Source organism: Siniperca chuatsi, linkage group LG5 (assembly GCF_020085105.1).
Source record: "Siniperca chuatsi isolate FFG_IHB_CAS linkage group LG5, ASM2008510v1, whole genome shotgun sequence".
In the NCBI taxonomy this organism is placed as follows: Eukaryota; Metazoa; Chordata; class Actinopteri; order Centrarchiformes; family Sinipercidae; genus Siniperca; species Siniperca chuatsi.
The window spans coordinates 17,824,536-17,844,954 of NC_058046.1; the positions used below are offsets into that span (position 1 = coordinate 17,824,536).

At 41.1% G+C, this 20,419-nt stretch overlaps 3 protein-coding genes across 6 annotated transcripts; 1 reads left to right on the forward strand and 2 right to left on the reverse strand.

Annotated features, from left to right (window-relative positions):
• Positions 1–188: 188 nt before the first annotated feature.
• On the forward strand, positions 189–4,561 carry akr1a1a (aldo-keto reductase family 1, member A1a (aldehyde reductase)). 2 transcript variants are annotated; one of them, XM_044196798.1, is made up of 9 exons: positions 189–302; positions 866–963; positions 1,059–1,178; positions 2,076–2,227; positions 2,338–2,533; positions 2,636–2,685; positions 2,788–2,937; positions 3,066–3,225; positions 3,576–4,561. In XM_044196798.1, the coding sequence occupies exons 2-9, from the start codon at positions 883–885 to the stop codon at positions 3,639–3,641; spliced, it is 975 nt and encodes a 324-aa protein (XP_044052733.1). In that variant the 5' UTR covers positions 189–302; positions 866–882; the 3' UTR covers positions 3,642–4,561. The 2 variants fall into 2 exon arrangements, with proteins under 2 accessions (XP_044052733.1, XP_044052734.1); XM_044196799.1 differs by having other exon boundaries at positions 255–302; positions 866–987; positions 1,032–1,178.
• On the reverse strand, positions 4,409–12,972 carry LOC122876439 (valosin containing protein). Its single transcript, XM_044196792.1, has 17 exons — positions 12,816–12,972; positions 10,929–11,040; positions 10,597–10,769; positions 10,376–10,518; positions 10,123–10,253; positions 9,900–10,031; positions 9,516–9,618; positions 9,012–9,145; positions 8,550–8,685; positions 7,700–7,812; positions 7,058–7,222; positions 6,851–6,973; positions 6,537–6,749; positions 6,058–6,366; positions 5,570–5,725; positions 5,288–5,442; positions 4,409–4,952 (listed from the first exon to the last, which is right to left on the reverse strand). Exons 1-17 carry the CDS (start codon positions 12,830–12,832, stop codon positions 4,847–4,849), a joined length of 2,421 nt encoding a protein of 806 aa, XP_044052727.1. The 5' UTR covers positions 12,833–12,972; the 3' UTR covers positions 4,409–4,846.
• Positions 12,973–13,266: 294 nt separating this feature from the next.
• Positions 13,267–20,018, reverse strand: fancg (FA complementation group G). 3 transcript variants are annotated; one of them, XM_044196794.1, is made up of 14 exons: positions 19,846–20,015; positions 18,946–19,066; positions 18,704–18,829; positions 18,409–18,581; positions 17,668–17,821; positions 17,056–17,186; positions 16,808–16,954; positions 16,391–16,551; positions 16,170–16,236; positions 15,707–16,017; positions 15,581–15,621; positions 15,281–15,454; positions 14,838–14,952; positions 13,267–13,808 (listed from the first exon to the last, which is right to left on the reverse strand). In XM_044196794.1, exons 1-14 carry the CDS (start codon positions 19,924–19,926, stop codon positions 13,706–13,708), a joined length of 1,905 nt encoding a protein of 634 aa, XP_044052729.1. In that variant the 5' UTR covers positions 19,927–20,015; the 3' UTR covers positions 13,267–13,705. The 3 variants fall into 3 exon arrangements, with proteins under 3 accessions (XP_044052729.1, XP_044052732.1, XP_044052731.1); XM_044196797.1 differs by having other exon boundaries at positions 18,946–19,042; positions 19,846–20,013; XM_044196796.1 differs by lacking the exon at positions 14,838–14,952 and having other exon boundaries at positions 19,846–20,018.
• Positions 20,019–20,419: the final 401 nt, after the last annotated feature.

The following is a 20,419-nucleotide window of genomic DNA, read 5'->3' on the forward strand; positions in this document are numbered from 1 at the left end:
CACCATGAATAAAATCAATAAGACTCAGAGATACTAATGTGCAGATGAACGAACTAACTGATCTCCTTTCAGATCTTATAAAACAACAAAAGGAGGTAGGAAATCATTTTTGGAATCCTGTGATCAAACATTGGCAATATATGTTTAACTGTGAGCTATTTTGGTGAGTGGAGTTCAGACATTTTCCATCAGTTTGTGTTACAGATAAACAAATGAAGGCAGACTTTGCCCTCAGCCTGTTAAAATCCAGACGGACAGCTACCCTCAGCAGATCACTGGTCCATCTACCAGAGCGATTCCAGGTAAGGAAAATAAAGAGACTTTGATTCACTTTTTGTTTAATCTCTGCACCATTTTCAGACTGCGTTAGAGCATTAGTCAATTACACACTCTGTGCTGCTGCTGGGTCAGGAGGCAGTCAGGGCAGGTGATCTGTGTTAAGAGACTCTGATCATGTGAAACAACTGCAGTGGTTGATGAGATGTGTGTGTGTTTGTGTGTGTGTGTGTGTGTGTGTGTGTGTGAGACAACCATGGGAAGGCTCTGAGATGTGCTGCAGTAGCACTAGACTGTGACTAATGCCATATACCTGTATCAGCTATTTCTGGCAATAAGGCTGGGTTCGCAGAGGGTTTATAGTTCCACTGAAACACACATTTCAGCTCGGAGGGTGAAAAAACAAAAAGGGATAAGCAGGTCACCAAATACACACACACAACCCCTGCTGTAGTTCAGGAGTTAATGAATTCAGATGTGAGTGTTAATCAGTAACAAAGTATTAGAGCTTAGTCATGATGACTGGGTCCATAGGAGTCTACATGTGAACACCTCACACACTTCTCTGTCACTGTCTTTCCTCTGTCAGGTCCTCAGAGTTGAAACATGAGTGCCTTCGCGACACTCTCGTCAGGGCAGAGGATGCCCTTGGTAGGACTCGGCACATGGAAGAGCGCTCCAGGACAAGTAGAACTATAAACCCTTACACAGGTAACATTTCTGGGAATTGTTAAATAATAAAAAGTAGGGTTTAGACTGTGTCTGTGTCCATGTGTTCTCAGGTGAAGCAGGCAGTGCTGGCAGCTTTAGACTGTGGGTACAGACATATTGACTGTGCTGCTGCATACAGCAATGAACAGGAGGTGGGAGAGGCTCTGGCTGTCAGGGTTGGTCCTGGGAAGGTGAGAACCTCTGGTTAAGCTTGAATTAGACATTGATTTTAACAGTTCATTCATGACATTGGAAACAAGTAGTTATCTAAACAATCTCAACTCAAGATCCACTTACTTGCTTGCTCTGGTGCTTTCAACCATATCACACAGTTTTCATCAGTCGATGGAGTTTGCTCAGTTGTCCTGGAACTGCAGAGGTTCAGACTTTCCTTTATTCTGAGCATTTTGAACATCTACAGTTACATGACAGCTGAGTAAACTTTATTTGCTGATGAAGACCGTGTTTTATGGTTAAAAGCTCCAGAACATGCAAGTTAGTGGACCTTGAGTTAAGATTTTTTTGTCAACTTAATTTACATAGTTTAATGTTAATAATCAATTTAATAACAGTTGACTATGACTTGTCACTAACAAGTCTACTGAGATGAGCCTCCATTCAGCGCTCACAACAGAGTCAACAGGGGCGCCCCTGTGGGTTTAGGGGTTAAGCCACTGACCATGAACTGCAATGTCTGCAGTTTGAGTCCAGCTAGGGACCTTTTGTTGTATCTCCCTTCTTCTTTTCCTGTCATCTCTCTACTGGCGCTGTTAAGTAAAGGCTTTAAAAAATGCTCAAACAGAGTCAACATCAGTGCAGATATTCTGTTTCTAAGATATGGTTCATTTTTGTTTTGGAAACTGGTGTAAGGATAGTTTTGGGTTTAGGACTAACAAAGGGGTCGAGATTGCAATTAAAGTTTAGTATACATTCTGGGTTAAGGTTGAGTCTACAAATGCAGTAAATTGTAGGGTGACACTTTATTAAGAGTCTGTCAAGTGTTGCTGAAACATTTTCATGACCTGGAATGCTCTCTCTGATTCAAGCATGTTTTTTCCCTGAATTGAACATTATGCTTTCCCCTCCAGGCTCTGCATCGTGAGGATGTGTTTGTAACATCCAAACTGTGGAACACCAAACACGACCCAGAGGATGTTGAGGAAGCATGCAGGACCAGTCTGGCCCACCTGGGTCTCTCCTATTTGGACCTGTACCTTATGCACTGGCCCATGGCATTTCAGTGAGCAGCTGCACACAATAGACTGATTTTGTCTCCCCATTGTGCGAATCATTATGAAATGACATGTATCACAGTAGCTGAAGCAGCCTTTGTGTATATGTATGTTTTAGGCGGGGGAAGGAGCTGATGCCTCGGCGGGAAGATGGAAGTATTTGTTACTCTGACACACACTACAGAGATACTTGGAGAGCCATGGAGAGCCTTGTGGACAAAGGTCTGGTCAAAGCTATAGGACTGTCCAACTTCAACGCCAGGCAGACTGATGACATCATCAGCATGGCCAGACACACACCTGTGGTGAACCAGGTACAATGTGGCTTCCTCATCAGCCAAAATAAATACATTTGATATGGTTTTATTGAAAATAGTGAATGTGTAATTCAGGCGTTTGTGTGTCTCATTGTGCAGGTGGAATGCCATCCTTATTTGTCTCAAGCAGATCTCCTGTCTCACTGTCGGTCAGTGTAATGGCAGTTTAACACATTATCAAAACGCTATTTTATTTTATTTTAAATATTGTTCCCATTGTGTCAGTAACGGTGCATACACCTGTGCCTTAGGTCAGTGGCAGTTTGTGTGACAGCCTACAGTCCTCTGGGCAGCGGGGACAGACCCTGGGCCTCTCCTGATGAACCAAGTCTGCTACAGGATCTTCGACTGGAAGCTATCGCCCAGAGATACCAGAAAACACCTGCCCAGGTCATACTTAGGTAAGACACAAAACCTCCCTCAACTTCAAAGTATCTTGTAAACTCAGTCAAGTAAATGACGCACACAATCAGAACCAATCCCTGACCTCTTCGACAGCTGCTTAAACTTTTTGGCGTCCTTTTGGCAGGTGGCATGTGCAGAGGGGAGTCGTGTGTATCCCTAAAAGTGTGACGCCCTCCAGGATCCAGCAGAACTTGCAGGTGTTTGAATTTTCCCTGTCAGAAGAGGACATGAAGCTGATTGAATGCTTCAACCGCAACGAGCGCTTCATCGTCCCAACAGTCAAGGTCAGTCACTAATCTTATGACACCTCACAATATTTTAACAGGACTTCTTTCCCAAGCAGAGTCCATTTAATACCAGTGACTTGTGCTTATATATGTACAACAGCTGTGTCAGTCCAAAATTAACTTAAAGCGCAACTGGTGTAGACTCACTGATGACACCGCATGGATGAAACATCAGTCTGTTTTAGATCTCTATGAAGCTCTGGTATGAGCAGGGGATACGCTTTCTTAGAGAGCTGGATTGTAGGGATCTGGGTCAAACGTCCTGACTCTTGTAGTTTTTTAAGTTGTAAGCAAACCTTTATACATACACATTTAATGTGAGCATAACTGTCATTTTATTATTACAGAGGGATGGCAAGAGAGTGTGGAGAGATGCAGAACATCCTCATTTCCCCTTCCATGATCCTTACTGAGTCTACACACCAGGAATACAATATTGTGCTTTTAAAAAGAGGATTGTCACAAACACTGAAGAAACCAAATTTCTAAGCTCCAATGTGATCAAAATTTATGTTCCTTTTAGGATGAATGGCATTCATTTAATAATAATAATAAAGTGACTGAATTTGTCAAGAAATTTGCTTAAAACATGTTTGTCCAGTCACTTCACTGAGATTGCAGTGAAGAGGGAAAAAATAAATAAATAAGACTGTCAACTGCCGTCACTTTTCATCATTGGCAGAGCGACACTATGTGGTCAGTAACAGAACTGCCTCTCAATGTCAGTAGCTTTGATCACAAGAGTGAACAATCTTTCAAGGGTAAATCCTGCAAGGGTAAATCCTCACTGAATGCACTGCAGAAGCACTGCTCTCAGAGCTTCCAATCAAGTTGCACTTCTGAACACAACTCAACAATGAATCATGCTTGAAAGACCTTTTCAGTGTCAGGTGTAATAAAATACATAATTATTGTGAAAATTCCAGCCAAGAAACATCGTTGCATTTCATCTCTGTCCCTCTACATGTGTCTTGTCTTTAACAAAAACAAACAAATGTAGACCATTACTATATACACAGTACGTCTACAACACTATGAAATCTCAAACTTTCTCCAATAAAGTTATTTTCCCCATGTTAATTTTCTATACACCTAAAATGCACTTAACAGAGGATTACAGATACAGAGTTAATGTACATTCAAGGTATCAATAAATAAGTTTCACAGACGCAGATAACACTTCCATTTCGTGAGATTTTATTTTCAACAACATAACCTTGACAAATTTGTAATACATTATATGCTACTGTTTATTTAAAAAAAAAAAAAGGAAGTAATTAGCAATGTTTTTTTTCCTTTCGTATAGTCTAGCATAGAATCCCACTCACTAAAGCCATTCATGTTGTTTGTGATATACTGAAAATGAGGCCACTCAATAACACCCCCCCACCCCCTACCTCCCCAATCTGCATCAGTCACTCACCTTCCAGTTCCATCATCCCCTTACTCCCACCCACATCAAAGCCAGGGCAAACCAAGCGGCTACATGCTTTCTCCGAGGGAAGTCATACAAAAAAAAGGAACACATGAAAGAAGCACAAAGTCCTAAAAATGTGGAATCTGGTGAGAATTTGTACAGGTGTGATCCCGGTACTGACCACTGTGGGGCAGTGTACATTTATCCATAAAGGTCATCGTCATTATCTTCATTGAACACTGGACCACTGCCAGTTCCACCTGAGCCATGGCTTGGACCAGTGCCGCCTGTAGCACTGGAGGGAAACCTGAAAGAGAAAAGAGTAATTTGCATTTTTTTCTGACTCTTCTGTAGTCAGTGATTCTAGGAAAATGCCATGACTAATATGATAAACATGCAGATAATGTCTAATGTCTGTAGATTGAAGACTTGTTTGAAATTGACCAATCAGCTTCAATTTATCTTTGTTCCAGTATGGCTGCCAATCAGAACAGAAGCTCAATAGCAGTGTAGCTGATTTTATGTAACAGCAATGCAAAAAGAATACTACTCCACTTTCATGGTGTCTCTCCACAAAGCTTAACAACAACACCACCACACAGCTACCAACACTCAAGCAAATACAAAATGTCAGAAGTGTACCTGAAGCTGCCAAAGCCACGGCTCTGCTGCAGCGTCTGAGCAAACATCTCATATTTGCGAATGTCGTTGTCACTGACGGAGCGACGAGCGAATCGCATTGCCTCTTCAAAGTGGTCCTTCCTGATCTCTGGCACAGGATCATCCTCTTCCACCTCCTATGGGAGAAAAAAAAAAGTTTTTTATTAACATGCAAAAGATCTGAAGCAGCAGCAGCAGAGCAGGAGGGGGATGATGCTCATCCAGATGTGGAAAAGTGAACAAGGGGGCAGAACAAGCACTGACCATAGCTGACGGGTTGGTCTGCCTCTCCCTTTCTCTGCGGATCTCATTCTCAATGCTCTCTCGGATGGCCAGCTTACACGCCCGCTGGCAGATCTCTGTCAGATCTGCTCCAGAGAAGCCATTGGTCATCTTTGCCAGGAAGTCCAAGTCCACATCCTATTTAAAAAAAAAAAAAAAAAAGAGAGAGAAAAAAAAGTACAAGTTTAGAAACTTCTCATACATATTTTGAATGAAGCACTTTTTTTGTGTCATCCTACAGGGCATCTTCAAGTTTCATGAAGCAAACCTAATATTTTTCATATAAACTGGGAGTATTATAAGAACAGTTCATCTGACTTTAATGACTGTATTTGACAACAGAAAGAATCCCTGAAAATAAAACAAGGCCTGCACAGAATGTTTTTCAAAACAAAAATAAAAAATAACACTGAGAAACTGTGACCAAGTAGTGGGTCTGTTTGTGCAACTATGAGTAGCAGCACTGTCACCTTGCTGATGGGGCTCTTGCGGAGGTTGGCTTTCAGGATGCTCATCCTGCTCTTCTCGTCGGGCAGGGGGATATAGATGAGCTGATCCAGACGGCCAGGTCTCAGGATGGCAGGGTCGATGATGTCTGGTCTGTTTGTGGCTCCGATGATGAAGACGTTCTTCTTGCTGGACATTCCATCCATCTCTGTCAGGATCTGGTTGATGACACGGTCGGCCGCTCCACCACCATCTCCCACATTGCCGCCACGGGCCTTGGCTATGGAGTCCAGCTCATCAAAGAAGAGAACACATGGGGCTGCTTGACGAGCCTGAAAACATCACACGAACAAAATGAGTCTTACAAAAAAACGTAGAAAAAAATGTATGTAAAATGAAATTAGTTGCAAACATAGCCGCATGTGGTTGTTCTGTGAATTAAATGTACAACATTCTTCTCTGCACTCAAATTCTGTGCCAGACACCCCAGCTACATTCTTACCTTGTCAAAGATCTCTCTGACGTTGGCCTCAGACTCTCCAAACCACATGGTGAGCAGTTCAGGTCCTTTGATGGAGATGAAATTTGCCTGGCACTCATTGGCAATGGCTTTGGCCAGCAGAGTCTTACCACAACCAGGAGGGCCATAGAACAGCACACCCTTGGATGGGGTCATGCCAAACTTGAGGAACTTGTCTGGGTGCTCCACTGGGTACTGAATTTAAGGAAAGGGGAAACAAGTATGTAACATGAGAAAACATTAATTTGTGATACATCTGTTTCAGATATGATCTTACTTCTGGAAGAGGTTCATACCTGCACCAACTCCTGCAGCTCCCTCTTGACATCATCCAGACCTCCAATGTCCTCCCAGGTGATGTTGGGAACCTCCACAACTGTCTCCCTCAGTGCAGATGGGTTGCTCTGGCTCAGGGCCCACTGCAGGACAGCATTGACCATGTTAGTAAGGGCTCAGAAGGCCATTATAAGACAATATACCAAAGACCATATTACAGCTCTCACCTTGAAGTCATCCATAGTGACAGCAAGTGAGTTCATGACTTCAGCGTCAATAGTCTCATCCTCGAGGTCGATCAGGTCCATCTTCTTCCTGATTGCCTGCAGGGCAGCTTCAGAGCAGAGCGCAGCCAAATCTGCACCCACATGTCCATGGGTCTCATTGGCCACCTACATAAAAGACACAGAGCACAATGATACTTTGCCATCCAGTATCCTACACAACACGCCTCCATTAAGTATAACCATTAAAACTGCTACTGCAATGCAGTAACTCTAAAATGTGACAATGCATTATATATTTCTGTATTCATTTACTGTTTAATGAATGTCTGCATCATGTTGAATGGCAAATTGAATAAACACACTAAATGCTGGTCAAGAGCGATCACAGACCTCTACATAGGAAATTAAGGAATGTAAACTTCTGTAAATCTGACAGAACGTAACTATTTAATGTGGAATGGCTGTTACACTGTCAAATTAGGTGCTCCATGTAAGTAAATATAGAATTAGATGCAATTTCCTGTGTAGTTTTACTTGGAAGTTACAGCTAACAACAACAACAACAACAACAACATGACTACCTCTCTTCAGTGAAGCAGTGTGTGGTGTCACCTGACTGCAGGAAAATGATTGTGTACAGACCTGTTCCAAGTCAACATCATCAGCCAGTTTCATGTTCTTGGTGTGAATCTGGAGAATCTCCAATCTGCCAGTGGCGTCAGGAATGCCAATGTCCACTTCCCTATCAAAACGCCCTGGAGGTGGTGAGGGTTCAAAACACACACTTATTAGTTCCAATGAAACTAACTAAGAGCAGTAAGACACATACCAGACACACCTCAAGATAGTTTAAGAGCACAGTCTGCAGGAACTTATTGCCTCCTCTCCAATGGTCTGGCAGCAGAAGTAACATTAAGTACGTTTAGTGAGCTATGCAAGCAGAGCACATTCAGGCTATATAAAATAAGACAGTAACTTTGGGTCTATTGCAGTGATTGAAAATTACATTTTAAATTTGCTGAAGATGAATAGAGATTCCTGCTACAATAATCTCTCACCGTATCTGAATATTTTAATAAACACCATAGGCCACTAGACAAAATATTCCAGGAAACCTACACTTCTTTACTGATCTTAAATGCAGGCCCATTGTTGGTCATATGAGCACTGTACAATGTTGGTAAAAAATAAGACATATTGACTACCTACTGCTAGTGTTCAGTCCAATATTTAATAGGACTAATATCAGTGGGAAACATGTGATAGAGACCTCCCTAATAATTGATGAGTTAAACATAACCAATAGGAATGATGCCAAAACAACTATAAAGACTTGGGTTATAAAAATTACATTTGCCTTTAATAATGTATGTGCGTTGCTGATTTTACATTTTACTACTAATATTCACTAGTTTATGCATAGATATGCATTGGATGATTTTTCTAGTTACCACTGTATTAACTGAACACATGCTTGAAAGAGATAACTTACCAAATCTCCTGAGAGCTGGGTCAATGCTGTTGGGTCTGTTGGTGGCAGCCATGACGATGACATGAGCTCTCTGTTTCAGGCCATCCATAAGAGTCAGCAGCTGAGAAACAATGCGCCTCTCCACCTCACCATGAGTCTACACAAAAAATAAATAAATAAATATTGTTGCTATACATTTCACATTTAAAATCTAGACATTAGTGTTTTGACTGAATTTGAGTGCTTTGTGATATCACTGTCATCAAGATGACAGTGAATCAGCTATATTTTAAATCAGTGTGTGAAGGATTACTGTTCAGAAGGAAATACCAAGTAAGAAAATACTAAGTAGACTACACTTGTTAAGCAATTTTAAAGCTTTTCTAGGTCTGGATATTGACAGCCATTTTCATTTATTTCATAACACTCAAACACTGTACTGTTATTCAGCAATCCACTTAGATTTCCTCTCTTCCCGCTCACCTTCTCTCTCTTAGGAGCGATTGCATCAAGCTCATCGATAAAGATGATGGCAGGAGCATTCTTCTCTGCTTCCTCGAAGGCCTTTCTCAAGTTACTCTCGCTCTCTCCTGCCAGCTTACTCATGATCTCAGGACCTAAAATGGAGGGCCAAACATGTTGATTTCAGAGGAAACCTTAACCTCACAGCATACTATATTCAGTATGAATCACAAGATAAACCCTGTCCCAATTAAACACTGTAGTAATAGATAAACACACTATAGTGTGTCTGAGACTCAATCCAATGCACTTAGTACATACATGGTAATACAAGTGAAACAGTATTAACCATACAAAATATTTTTTTCTAACTTAATTCTTATTCTAGGAGATGACAGCTCTCATCTCTTTACAAATGGTGAGTTGCACTCCCTGCAGGTAGCTGATGTCTTCTTTTATATTAATAATAAGTGTATAATAAAGAATAAGTGTGTGTAGATGATAAATACAGATGGGTGTTCACACCATTAATCAGGAAGAAGAAAGCTCCCGTTTCATTCGCTACGGCTCTGGCAATCAAGGTCTTTCCGGTTCCAGGAGGTCCATATAGCAGGATTCCACGTGGGGGCTGAAAAGAGGGAAAAACTATTTTTGAAATCAGAACTCATTGTAAAAATAAAAGCATTTGTAAGATAAATGGCAGACTGAATTCCTCTACACTTTGAGTCAGTTGCCTTAATGACTACATCATTACACAAATTGACAGTAAGTCAAACAAAACCAAGAGCAGCAAACAACATACATGTTGTGAGGTAGTGTGTTTACTTTGTGCTTTACTTCATGATTTAACACTTGAAATGTACAAACACGTTTGCTTGTTCCTCTATGCAGATTAAAAGGGTGCCTTACCTTGACGCCAATGGCCTTGAACAGTGCAGGGTGTCTAAGAGGCAGCTCCACCATCTCTTTGATCTGAGCTAACTGCTTCCTCACTCCTCCAATGTCATCATAGCCCACCTCGTTCAGGGACTCTTCCTCATCCTGCATATTCAAACACAAGATGTTCAAATTTCAATGTGGTTTATTTTCAGTGAATGTTAATCCATGCACTGTGCGTGTACCTGCTACACACCTCTCTCCTGATTGGCTCTCCCTCACAGTGGATGACTGTATCAGGAGCAACGATGCAGTAGGGAGAGGGATCGGTCTCTACCACCTTGAATTCCACAGCACGCATGCCTCCTCTAACCAGGAAAATATCCCCTTCACAAGGTAAAAGAAAACACTTAATTTCACCACAGACAGCTGCATGTCATCCATTGAAAAAGACTTGATCAGCCAGGCAAAATAAATTATTTGTCCCGACAATGGAAATTTGTACTCACCTTTGCGGATTGGCCTGTAAGCCTCAAGAAAGTATGGCTTCAGGTAGACCTCAAACAGGTTGCCAGTAATTCCCTCTACTGTGTCATCTATTGGAAGGACGTGGATCCTCTTTCCATATTTCACATCAGGACATGGCTGAATGCTGAAAGACATTAGATTTAACACCACTTCCCCCCCCCCTTTAAAAAAAGGGCTGTGGAAAGTGTGTGCTTTTCCCTACCTGATGACATCACCCAGTCGGACCCTCAGATTATTGCGGACCACCCTGTTCATTCGCACCTTTTCATCGGAACAGGTGTCGTCAGACAGCACGATGCAAACAGTCTCCCGCCTCTTCTTCCCCTTCATCAGCACTGTGTCTCCACGGAAAAGCTGCAGCTCATCCATCTTGGTCTTAAGAGACATTAAACAAAGTTATTTTGTGAATCTCAGTGTTGTGACATTTAAAATATCACGATGAAAAATAATATCCAATCTAATCTATTAGGACAGATCACAGGGTTTATACTTTGTAGAAACATCAGCCATGCATAAAACCATATGAATGTCTACCTGAGAGAGAGAGACCACGCTGTTGTCTTCATTGATGGATTCATCAACAATCAGTCTGTTGGGTCTGTTCTTCTGTTTCAGAATTGCAGTGGCTAGATCATCATTTTTGGATCTGTGATGAGAAACAGATAAAGTTACATAAAGTTGTAGGTAAAACAAAATACTTCTGATTGAGCACCTTCAAGGTCTCATGCAGCCACAATAACCAAGCCACTCAAACAAAGTAACTGTGCAAAAGAAAAATTTGTATAGGAAACCATTAACATCTCACTATTCCACTCAAATGAATGTTGTCTGGTACACCTATGGGGAATTGGAAAACACCCCTTGGTTAAACATCCCTTGGAGGACAGCTTTCTGTGTTCAGGGTGTCAATATGGTGAACTCCTTAACCATAGAACTAAAAAAATTTTTTTTTAAAAATGGATCATTACTGGGATAATTTTAAACCCAAGATCAAACCCTGTCTGAAGAGAGATCAAGCATACTTAGTACTAAGGCATGAGTATTTTTTCTATTGATTGTGTTTTGTACTGCTAGTTATAAACGTATTTCTACTGTATTGTCCCTGTACTATTTTTATGAGCCCATCCAGGAATAAGAATTGCAAATGAACTATTATAAATGATGATCTGTGGCATTACGGAATTCTAGTAACCTAATATGCTTGTGTATACATGTCCCTACATTATTATTATTATTATTATTATTATTATTAATAATAATAATAATAATAACAATAACAATAAGAACAAATAAGTATGTTTTGCTGTGAGTAAGTGTACACATGTCGTTTACACAACTCGGCAATTATGCTACAATGCCTACCGTTAACTTAAACGTTACCTACGGATAATACTCACAATCATACGTACATTCAATATACCTTCAAATACTAACCAGTAGTTAACGTTAAGGTTTAAATTGCCACAAGTTTCGAGAAAACGCTGCGGCTGTTTTGTTTCCCTTTCATGTTATTAGCATGCTAACGCTAGCGTTTTAGCTAACTGACTGGCGAGCAAGCGAGCCCAGATGACACAGCAAAAGAAATAGAAAAAAAAAAAAAAACTTTGTTAGCTAGCTAGGGTTCTCCACAGAAATACTGACGTTACAAGTCTATCGTGAATTTACATACATTAGCTGCCAATGTAAGCATGAGCTACATAGTAATCACATAAGGAAATGTGTTATTTCACAACTGTTTAGCTAACAGTCGATCATTTAGAATGCATAGCCTAACCCCGTTAGCCTGCTAGCTTTGGTGCACTTTGTAGAGTGGCTATATACAGCTCGCCATCTGGATGACTAACGTTAGCGTTTTCTTTCGTGTAACCATTACGTTAGGCTATTAACCAAGTGTATGCCATTTGCTGCTTAGATTTATCTTGGTTCAATTTGAAGCCAATTTTAAAAACAGGCTATTAAGCGGCGGATAGGCCAACTTGTCGGTGTGATGGTGGATGGCTTTGGCCTTGACACTGTTGCTAAGCTAACCTTAGCATTAAAACACGACAGCGATGACTGCGCTTTGTCAAGTCGCTGTCACACAGCCGGTTAACTCAATACCGTTAAATGGTCAACGACAACCGTGTGGATGACAACAGTTTAACAACTGTCAACAGTTCGTCGCGTTATACTTAACTGTCACTGGATTTGCAATGTTAGGTTATTCAACCAACGGTAAAAAGTGCGGAGGCTGAAGTAACTGACCCCAATAGCTCTCCCGCTAGCAAACTCGACAATGTATTAGCAATCGAGCTAACTTTTATAAACTAACGTATTCTGACGTTGGCCATTTAAAGGGTATTTGCTGATAGCCATTATTCAGAAAACCGCCATTGTTCAGAAAACCGCATTTTAATAGGAGTGAAATATATTTGTACTTACTCCCCTCCCGAGGCCATGGTCGTCCACCTGGATTACTATTAATAAATAAAGAAATCCTAGCTAAATGTTTAAGAGGCTAAGCCAGTTCTCGTTACTCAACGTTCTCTGTGATTTCACACGAAAGAGAAGCCGTTTCCGTGCTCTTTACAATTATACCATGAGCTGGATACATCCGTCATTCTGATTGGCTGGAGGTTGTCCATCAAATTCGGTAACCAATGAAAGATTTTGGAGTTTGACGCCATCGAGAATATTGTGGAAATCTGGCCAGTTACAAATGAGTGGGACGTTCCTATTTTCATCAACTTTTCTCTTATTGGTCGTTTAAGCCTACCACCAAACTTCTGTTATCCAATAAACTTGTACCGCGTTGATATTGAAGAATCGCAAAAACATGAAATTGATCTTTTACTCTTGATAATAATAGCATATGTGTAAAGAAGAGTCCAAATTAAATTGAGCATTTTATTCGTAAGAGCACTCCATACAAAATCGGTATAAATAGGCATTTTAGAGCAGTAACACAGCTTATGGTGTGTATCTTCTGAAGTAGTATGTATTGTGATTTATCTTGAAAAGCATAATTCATTATCAAAGTAACAGTCTTTTGTTATCATTGTCTGGCCAAATACACGTTTTATTTCCTATAAGCCAGTTAGATCCTCAATGACTGAGCAACTTTATTACTATTTTTAGTAATCTTTCATCATTTCATGAATAAACCACCTGCCAGGTTTACCACCAGTCTCAAACACTGTAAGCCCTTTCAAGATGCTTTATTTTACTATCCCAGTAGATACATGTTTGTTGTGGGTATGGGTTTCAGTTCACAGGCCAGAGAAAGTTGATCCTGTTCAGTAAGTGATAGGGTATTCTTCTTTTGTCCCTCTCTAGGCTGACAAGGTAGGACCAAGTTCTTGTATTCTGTGGCGCAGCTCCATGGAGTCCAACAAAGGGCCAGACTGGGGTTCCTGTAGGTACAGAGAAAGACTCCTGCAACACAGAAGGCATTTACCAGTTAGAAGGAGAGTAACATCACAGTATAGTAAATGTATTCGGCCAAAAGCAACAAAAGACTGATTAAACTACTAGGGGCTTCAAATTTATTTTCTTTGAAAAATACCCTGTTCGTACCTAGTATCTTAAATGAGCAGAAATTCAGAGTGTGTCTAGACCCAACAGAGACAGACTGAAGTTCATATGTGGCATCAGAATGCATCTCTAATGCATTTTGAGTAACCACTTGTGATGAAGAGGAAAAAAAATGCACATTTGCACATGGTCACCTTGACCAAACAGCTAGAGAATAATATAGTAGACCCTCTTTGATTCACCAGGTGCAAGCTTACAGTTGAAATCGCTTAAGTTGTTTTTTTTGTTTTTTAAAAGTCTTTATTTATTCTGGGAAGCTCCACTGAGAGAAAGCCTCTCCTGATCATATTCGCACAATTACACACATTCACACCTGGAAGCTGCCCAGTACAACCACAGTCTGATCTGCTGGCCACTGAGCAGCTGCACTGGAGCGATTGTGGTTAAAGGCCTTGCTCAAGGGCACCTCAGTGGAGGTAATGAGGGAGGGACAAGCACTGCTTTTTCACTTTCCCCACCCAGATTTATCCTGCCGGTCCAGGGACTGAACTGACGACCTCCCGGTCACAAGCTTGCTTCTCTTATTGATATATACTTTAGGTATTTTATCAATGTGATGAACCCCTTAAAATAATGCATTTCTCGTGGTTGGGCCAAGTAAATTATATATCTGAGTTAGCTGGTGATGACATTTTCCCTGCATACCTACAACAATGAGGTGAAACAATAATATGCCATTCTACATGCTTCGTTTTTTAAACTTGCAGAAAATTGTCTTTAGGCAATCAACTGTTTTTGTGAGGTGTGTTTTGCTATATGCACTTTAAGTTGAGTACAAAATGCTTTGTGGTTGGGGATGCATCTGTGTTCACCCCACTCTACACAGTGCATGGTCACAAGGGTTCCATGGCTTGTACAATCAAATCTTACTCTACTGAGGGTTGTGTGGTGACGCTCCAGGTCTTTTCCCAACAAACTGCTGCCTTCAGTCTCCTGCCAAGCCTCCACAGCACTTCACCACACCACAGCCCTGCACCCACACAGTCTGAGACAGCACATACAGCATGATGACATGATGGGACCACGCAAACCAAGTATAGATTCACTACAGTCTTACAGTACATTCATGTCAAATTGATACAGTTCTTGGCTCATACATGAACAGGACTGTAGGTGTTGTGTGTGTGTGTGTGTGTGTAAAAACCTCAAAGATAAGATGTGAAAAACACTGTTCAGATTGTAGTTCATAATGCCCAAGTATAGGCCAAAAGTGACCTTGCTGCTGCATGACCACGTTGCTGCAGTGATGGCTGTGTCAAAAATTGCTTCAAGCTCTGCTGTATATCATTAAGTTACAGCTGTGGTGTGTATACCTGGGGATGCCTGCAGGCTGAGCTGGAGGTCTCTCAGTGCCTCTCTCAGTTGGTCTGTCTGGGCGAAGCTGATGCCCCTACCAGCTAGTGAAAGCCCCTTCAGCCTCTGGAGGATATACAGATCTGTTCCCTGCCTTCCAACCATATCTGCACTGGGGATCTGTGGTGGGAAACCTGTAATTGAACAAGCAACAGAATAAAATGCACAAAGTAACAGTAGCTGTAGGGTGTGTAAAAAGAGCATTTTCTCTCCAAAGCATCACAAAAGTCAGAAAACTACTCCTACTACTAAGTACTCACCTCTCTTTTTAAAGTGCACCTTCACCAGCAGGTTGATACACCTGTAATGCAGAGTACAATCTTATGCGTTTGTTTATAATCGTGAAAAACTGATGACAGAAATAAAGCAAATTTCATCTTACAGACCTTGTATAGTGAGTCACAGCTTGTTTCCAGTCACTCAGGTGAGTGTGGCAGTGACCCTGGAGGAGGTAGGCAGCCCCGGCCCAGAGCAGCATCCCCACCCTATCTTCACCCTCTGCACACAGAGCCCTGGTCTCAGTCTCACTCTTCTCCTCTTCCAACACCAACTTCTCTGGCAGCAGCTCCAGTGTTGTGCTGATGACTTCATCGCACAGCGCCATGCAATCAGCGGGCCGCTGGGCCATGAGCAAGGCAGCGCCAGTCTCCAGGTAAAGCTCGGGCAACCTGGGAAGGGGAGGGACCTCAGCATGCACCTGAGACATACAGCAAATAGATGTCAATTAACATGTTAAGAAAGTATTCTTCCCTTATGGCTGCTCACAAATGAGCTCATAGCATGCACAAAAATATATCCAAAGCTCATTGTTAAATTGTCTTGTGTGCCAGTCAGTATTTTCAGTCTTACTCCATGTTGATCTTCTGAGTGAAGAGCAGCCAGCAGGTCCAAATAATATTCCACACCCTCTGACACCCTGAGGAAACAGCAAAGACACCCATTTAACAACTACAGTGTGCACTATGCGTCTACTATTCTCATCTCCATCTACAGTATGTTTTCTGTTTTTTTTGTAGTGGTCAGGTGCCAGTAAAATACAGAAACTCTGAGCTCCATGCTGGTCGTCTCACCTCCCATGGAGCACACACTTCAGGGCCAGATTGTGAAGGACAAAGAGGGCAGAGGGAAGTGAGAGCAAGCTGCTCAGTGATTGGCTGCGGAGCAGTAAGTATGGGGAGAAGAGATGAGTATCAGCCAGAGCAGGCTCTGTGGCAGAGGGCAACATCAAAGTCTGTGGGCCAAGAGAGGTTTCATGTTTCAGTACACAGGCCTACACCTACATGAATATGTGTCAGTGTCCCAAATACACATTCTGGCTCACCTACTGAGGGCTATTCTACTACAACAAAGGCAGAGAATATTTTTTAACAATAAAAATAATTTAATAAAATTTAAAAAAAAAATACACCTACAAGATAAACATTTAGACACATTTGACATCTTTTTTTCTGCCTTCCCTGTATGTACTGTATACTTGTGTTACTCACTGAGTGCAGCAAATGAAGAGCTTGTATCTCAGCCTGTGTGTTTCCCAGCTGTCTGTAGATGAGCATGCTCTGATACAGAGCACATACACACTGGGAGTCTGTCTCTAGTGCCTTCCGGTAACACTGCAATGCCATCTGAGGGCGGCTCTGGAGACAAATGCAAACACGCACTCTCAATACATGCAAATGCTCAGACCTGTTATGCCTTATTTCCTGTTTGTATGTGTAGACTCTGTCTACGTGTGTACCATATGGGCGAGGCAAGAGCCTGAGAGGAGGTGTGTGTATGCTACTAGAGTTCTGGGAGCAGGCAGGGAGGAAGCTGTCTGCAGACCAGACAGCGCTTCTGAACTCTGACCCTCACTCAACCTCTCTGCACCTTAATGAAACATGAGCACAGCAAAACACAACATTAATTACTCAATACTACAAATACAAGGAGTCTATTTATACATCACTATCATACATCTTTGTGTTCAGTTTAAAGAAATATTTCTAAATTAACTTTTAGGAACCTATGAACTACTCACCAATACTGGCTCTGGGAGCCTACACTCACAATTTACTCACTTCTATTTTAAAAGTCGATTCTGACAATCAGCATTCAAATACATCAGTTTGGATTCATTTGATATTTTTCCTGTACTACTATGGAGTTTGTCTACCCTGTATTCTTTTGGTGGCACCTGTGCAGAAAAGTGAATAGATTATATCAAGGTGAAACATGTATTTAGAAAGCACAGAGCAGAAATCAAGACACTAACTCTATGCTTAAGCTTCATACAATATTTTAGTCTGGTCACATCAAACTGTATTCGGTCATTCAATATGAATTAACAAAAAACATGAATGTTGCTGACCTTGGGCAATGAAAGTACACATCTGCAATAATTCAACAAGCCTTCTTGGATCCATCACCAGTAGTGGAATATCAGAGGACTTTCCTCTTGCCTCGCTCCTCCTGTCCTCCTTAACTCCAGTAGATAGTGTCTCAAACAGAGAGAAAAGCTCACCCTGCATCACAGGAAAACATGCTGTATAGTTTTATAGTATACTTTTATAATATAATAACAACAACAAATACAAGATCAAACAGAGACAGAGAAAGAGATGTTGGGGGAAAGTGCACTTGAATTGTTTTGAAGAAAAGTTTGCATTTCTTTGTTATTCTTCAAACAAACAAAATATATTGACTTTCTCTGTGGGCTTGGAGTATAAATCCAACACTTGACAGTAGTTAGTATCAGGCATTTGTTAGTATCAGGCATTTGTTTCATAAATAACAAAGAAGGGTCATGAGATAAAGAGGAAGGAGATAACGTGGCCTGAACACCAACATGATGAGTAAAGATATAGATATAGATATATATGGTAAATATCACATAACCTTCTGGTTGGTTACATCACAAACAAACCCCATGGTGGAGTTCACTGAGAAACTAAAGGAGACCCATTGGTTAAGGAGAACTCGGTACAGTGGTTTGGTCCACACTAGAGGCTAAATGACAGCCATCTCATTAGCCTAGCCTAGATGCAACAGAGTTCCTTTAAATCACGCCAGACAAGTTAGGTAGGAACACAGCCTACAAACAGGATCTTACCTGAAATCCCTGTATAGTTTTCAGCTGGCAGGTGGCCAGCCATATTGCCCACTGCAGACAGAGAAGGTAAAGTACACAGGAATTCAAAGCTGTGTTTTCCACTGATTTGAGAACTATTCTCCAAAACACAGGAGGGTCTGAACAAACAGGGTTGTCTCCTGTCATCTGTAGAACTGTAGGGAACAAGAGGCAGTAAAAGTTGAGCAATCCTTCAAACTAACATGAAACTATGAATGTATGGCATTAGTGTCATCTACATCTGTGGTTTTGTCATAATTTCACAGCGTAGGTCTACCTCTCTCTGTGGCTTGTGTGAGGAGCAGCTCAGCTTCTGAGAACTGAGACTGAGCCATAGAGGACACACAGACATTGTACACCACTGTCAGCTCCAGCTGTGTGTGGTCTGCATGAGGAGGGATACCTGCAGGAGAGGGACATGGGGAAAGGAAAGGAGGGAGATATAAGATGCATAAAGGTAAGAGCTGAGCTCCCCACCTTAACAAATTAGGCCTTTCTATTATGAAGGAGATGTAGCACCTTGGATTTTCCTTAAAAGTTTGTGAAACTCAGAGGAACACCATCTCAGATGGGTCTGGATCTGGTCGCTGCTCAAGGCATCTCCTCCTTCTTGCTTCTGAAACAATGAAGTGAAAGCAAACTGGAAAGTCACGAAGAACATTTACTTAAGTACTGTACTTAAGTACAATTTAGAGGTACTTGTACTTTACTTGAGTATTTACATTTTATACTATTTCACGTTGCTAATATAAGCAAATATGGTACTTTTTACTCCACAACATGTATTAGATATAGTTATAAGTTACCTCTTAAAAATTTTTTTACAAACAAAACATGATCAGTTTTTAAAAAATGTGATGCACATAGATTAAACTACCCTAGACATGCTACTACTATGAATTAGTTAAAATCAGCCAGCTACAACATTAAAATGCTGTTTACATGTTAATGCATCTGTAATAATAATCCAATATGTAATATAATAACTGTGTAGAGGAGCCATTCTGCATAATGACTACTTCTACTTGCGACATTTTTCTGTCAGTACTTCTGTATTCAAGTGAAGTAAAAGTTTGAATGCAGTATTTTTTTATAGTGTGGTATTGCCATATTTTCTTAAGTAACATGTAAAACATATGAATGCTTCTTCCACCTCTGGTAATAATACAACATTATTTACTATCCAGCTAAAAAAAAATCAAACAGTGGAAGACAGTCTGTTTATGAAAAAAGATATTAGGTATTCTGCAGTATGTCATTAGATACCAGAAGTATAGATTTAAGATAGCAAGGACTACACTATGGGTTCCTCTTAACCTATTCTCAAGCATTAACAGATTTATATAACGATAAATTAACGTTATTGTATTTCATAATGTTGTCGAGGCTAACGTTAACCGCTGAAAGCTAACTACCTACCTTCCATTTGTTTACCAACTCGTTGTTTTCCTGGATCCATCGATCTAACAAAGAAAGTGGTTGACACATTTTATTTAACATTACATCGCTGTTTCCTGTGAAAAGTTAGTGGCGTTTACTTTGAACCTTCCCTCGTTGTCAAAGGGGAGCTAACACCGGAAGTAAACATTAGAGAGTTTATTGCAGTGGCGCGGTGCTGCCCCCTGTGGACAAATCAGGAAGTGACACCAGCACTCTGCTAACTGTCCAGCAGGTGGTGCTGTGACAGAGCCAAGTTCAGTTTTGTTCTGGAAACTTCAATCTGTGGCTTTTTCACAGCCATTAAACTGTGAAACGCTACTGCTGTTTGTTTTTGGTCATTAGCTTTATATTCCTCCAGATAAACAACCTTAATGTATTCAGTATGACTCTGTGTGATGCCTGTCCTCTCCTTACAAAAATCTGCAATGGCCATAGTGGCCATAGTACCACACATGCACACACGTTCACACACGCAGGTCTAAAGCAAGTAAACACATCCAAGGCTTTAATTGTATTACAGCTGAGTCATCCTTGAGTCTGCCAGAACAGCCAT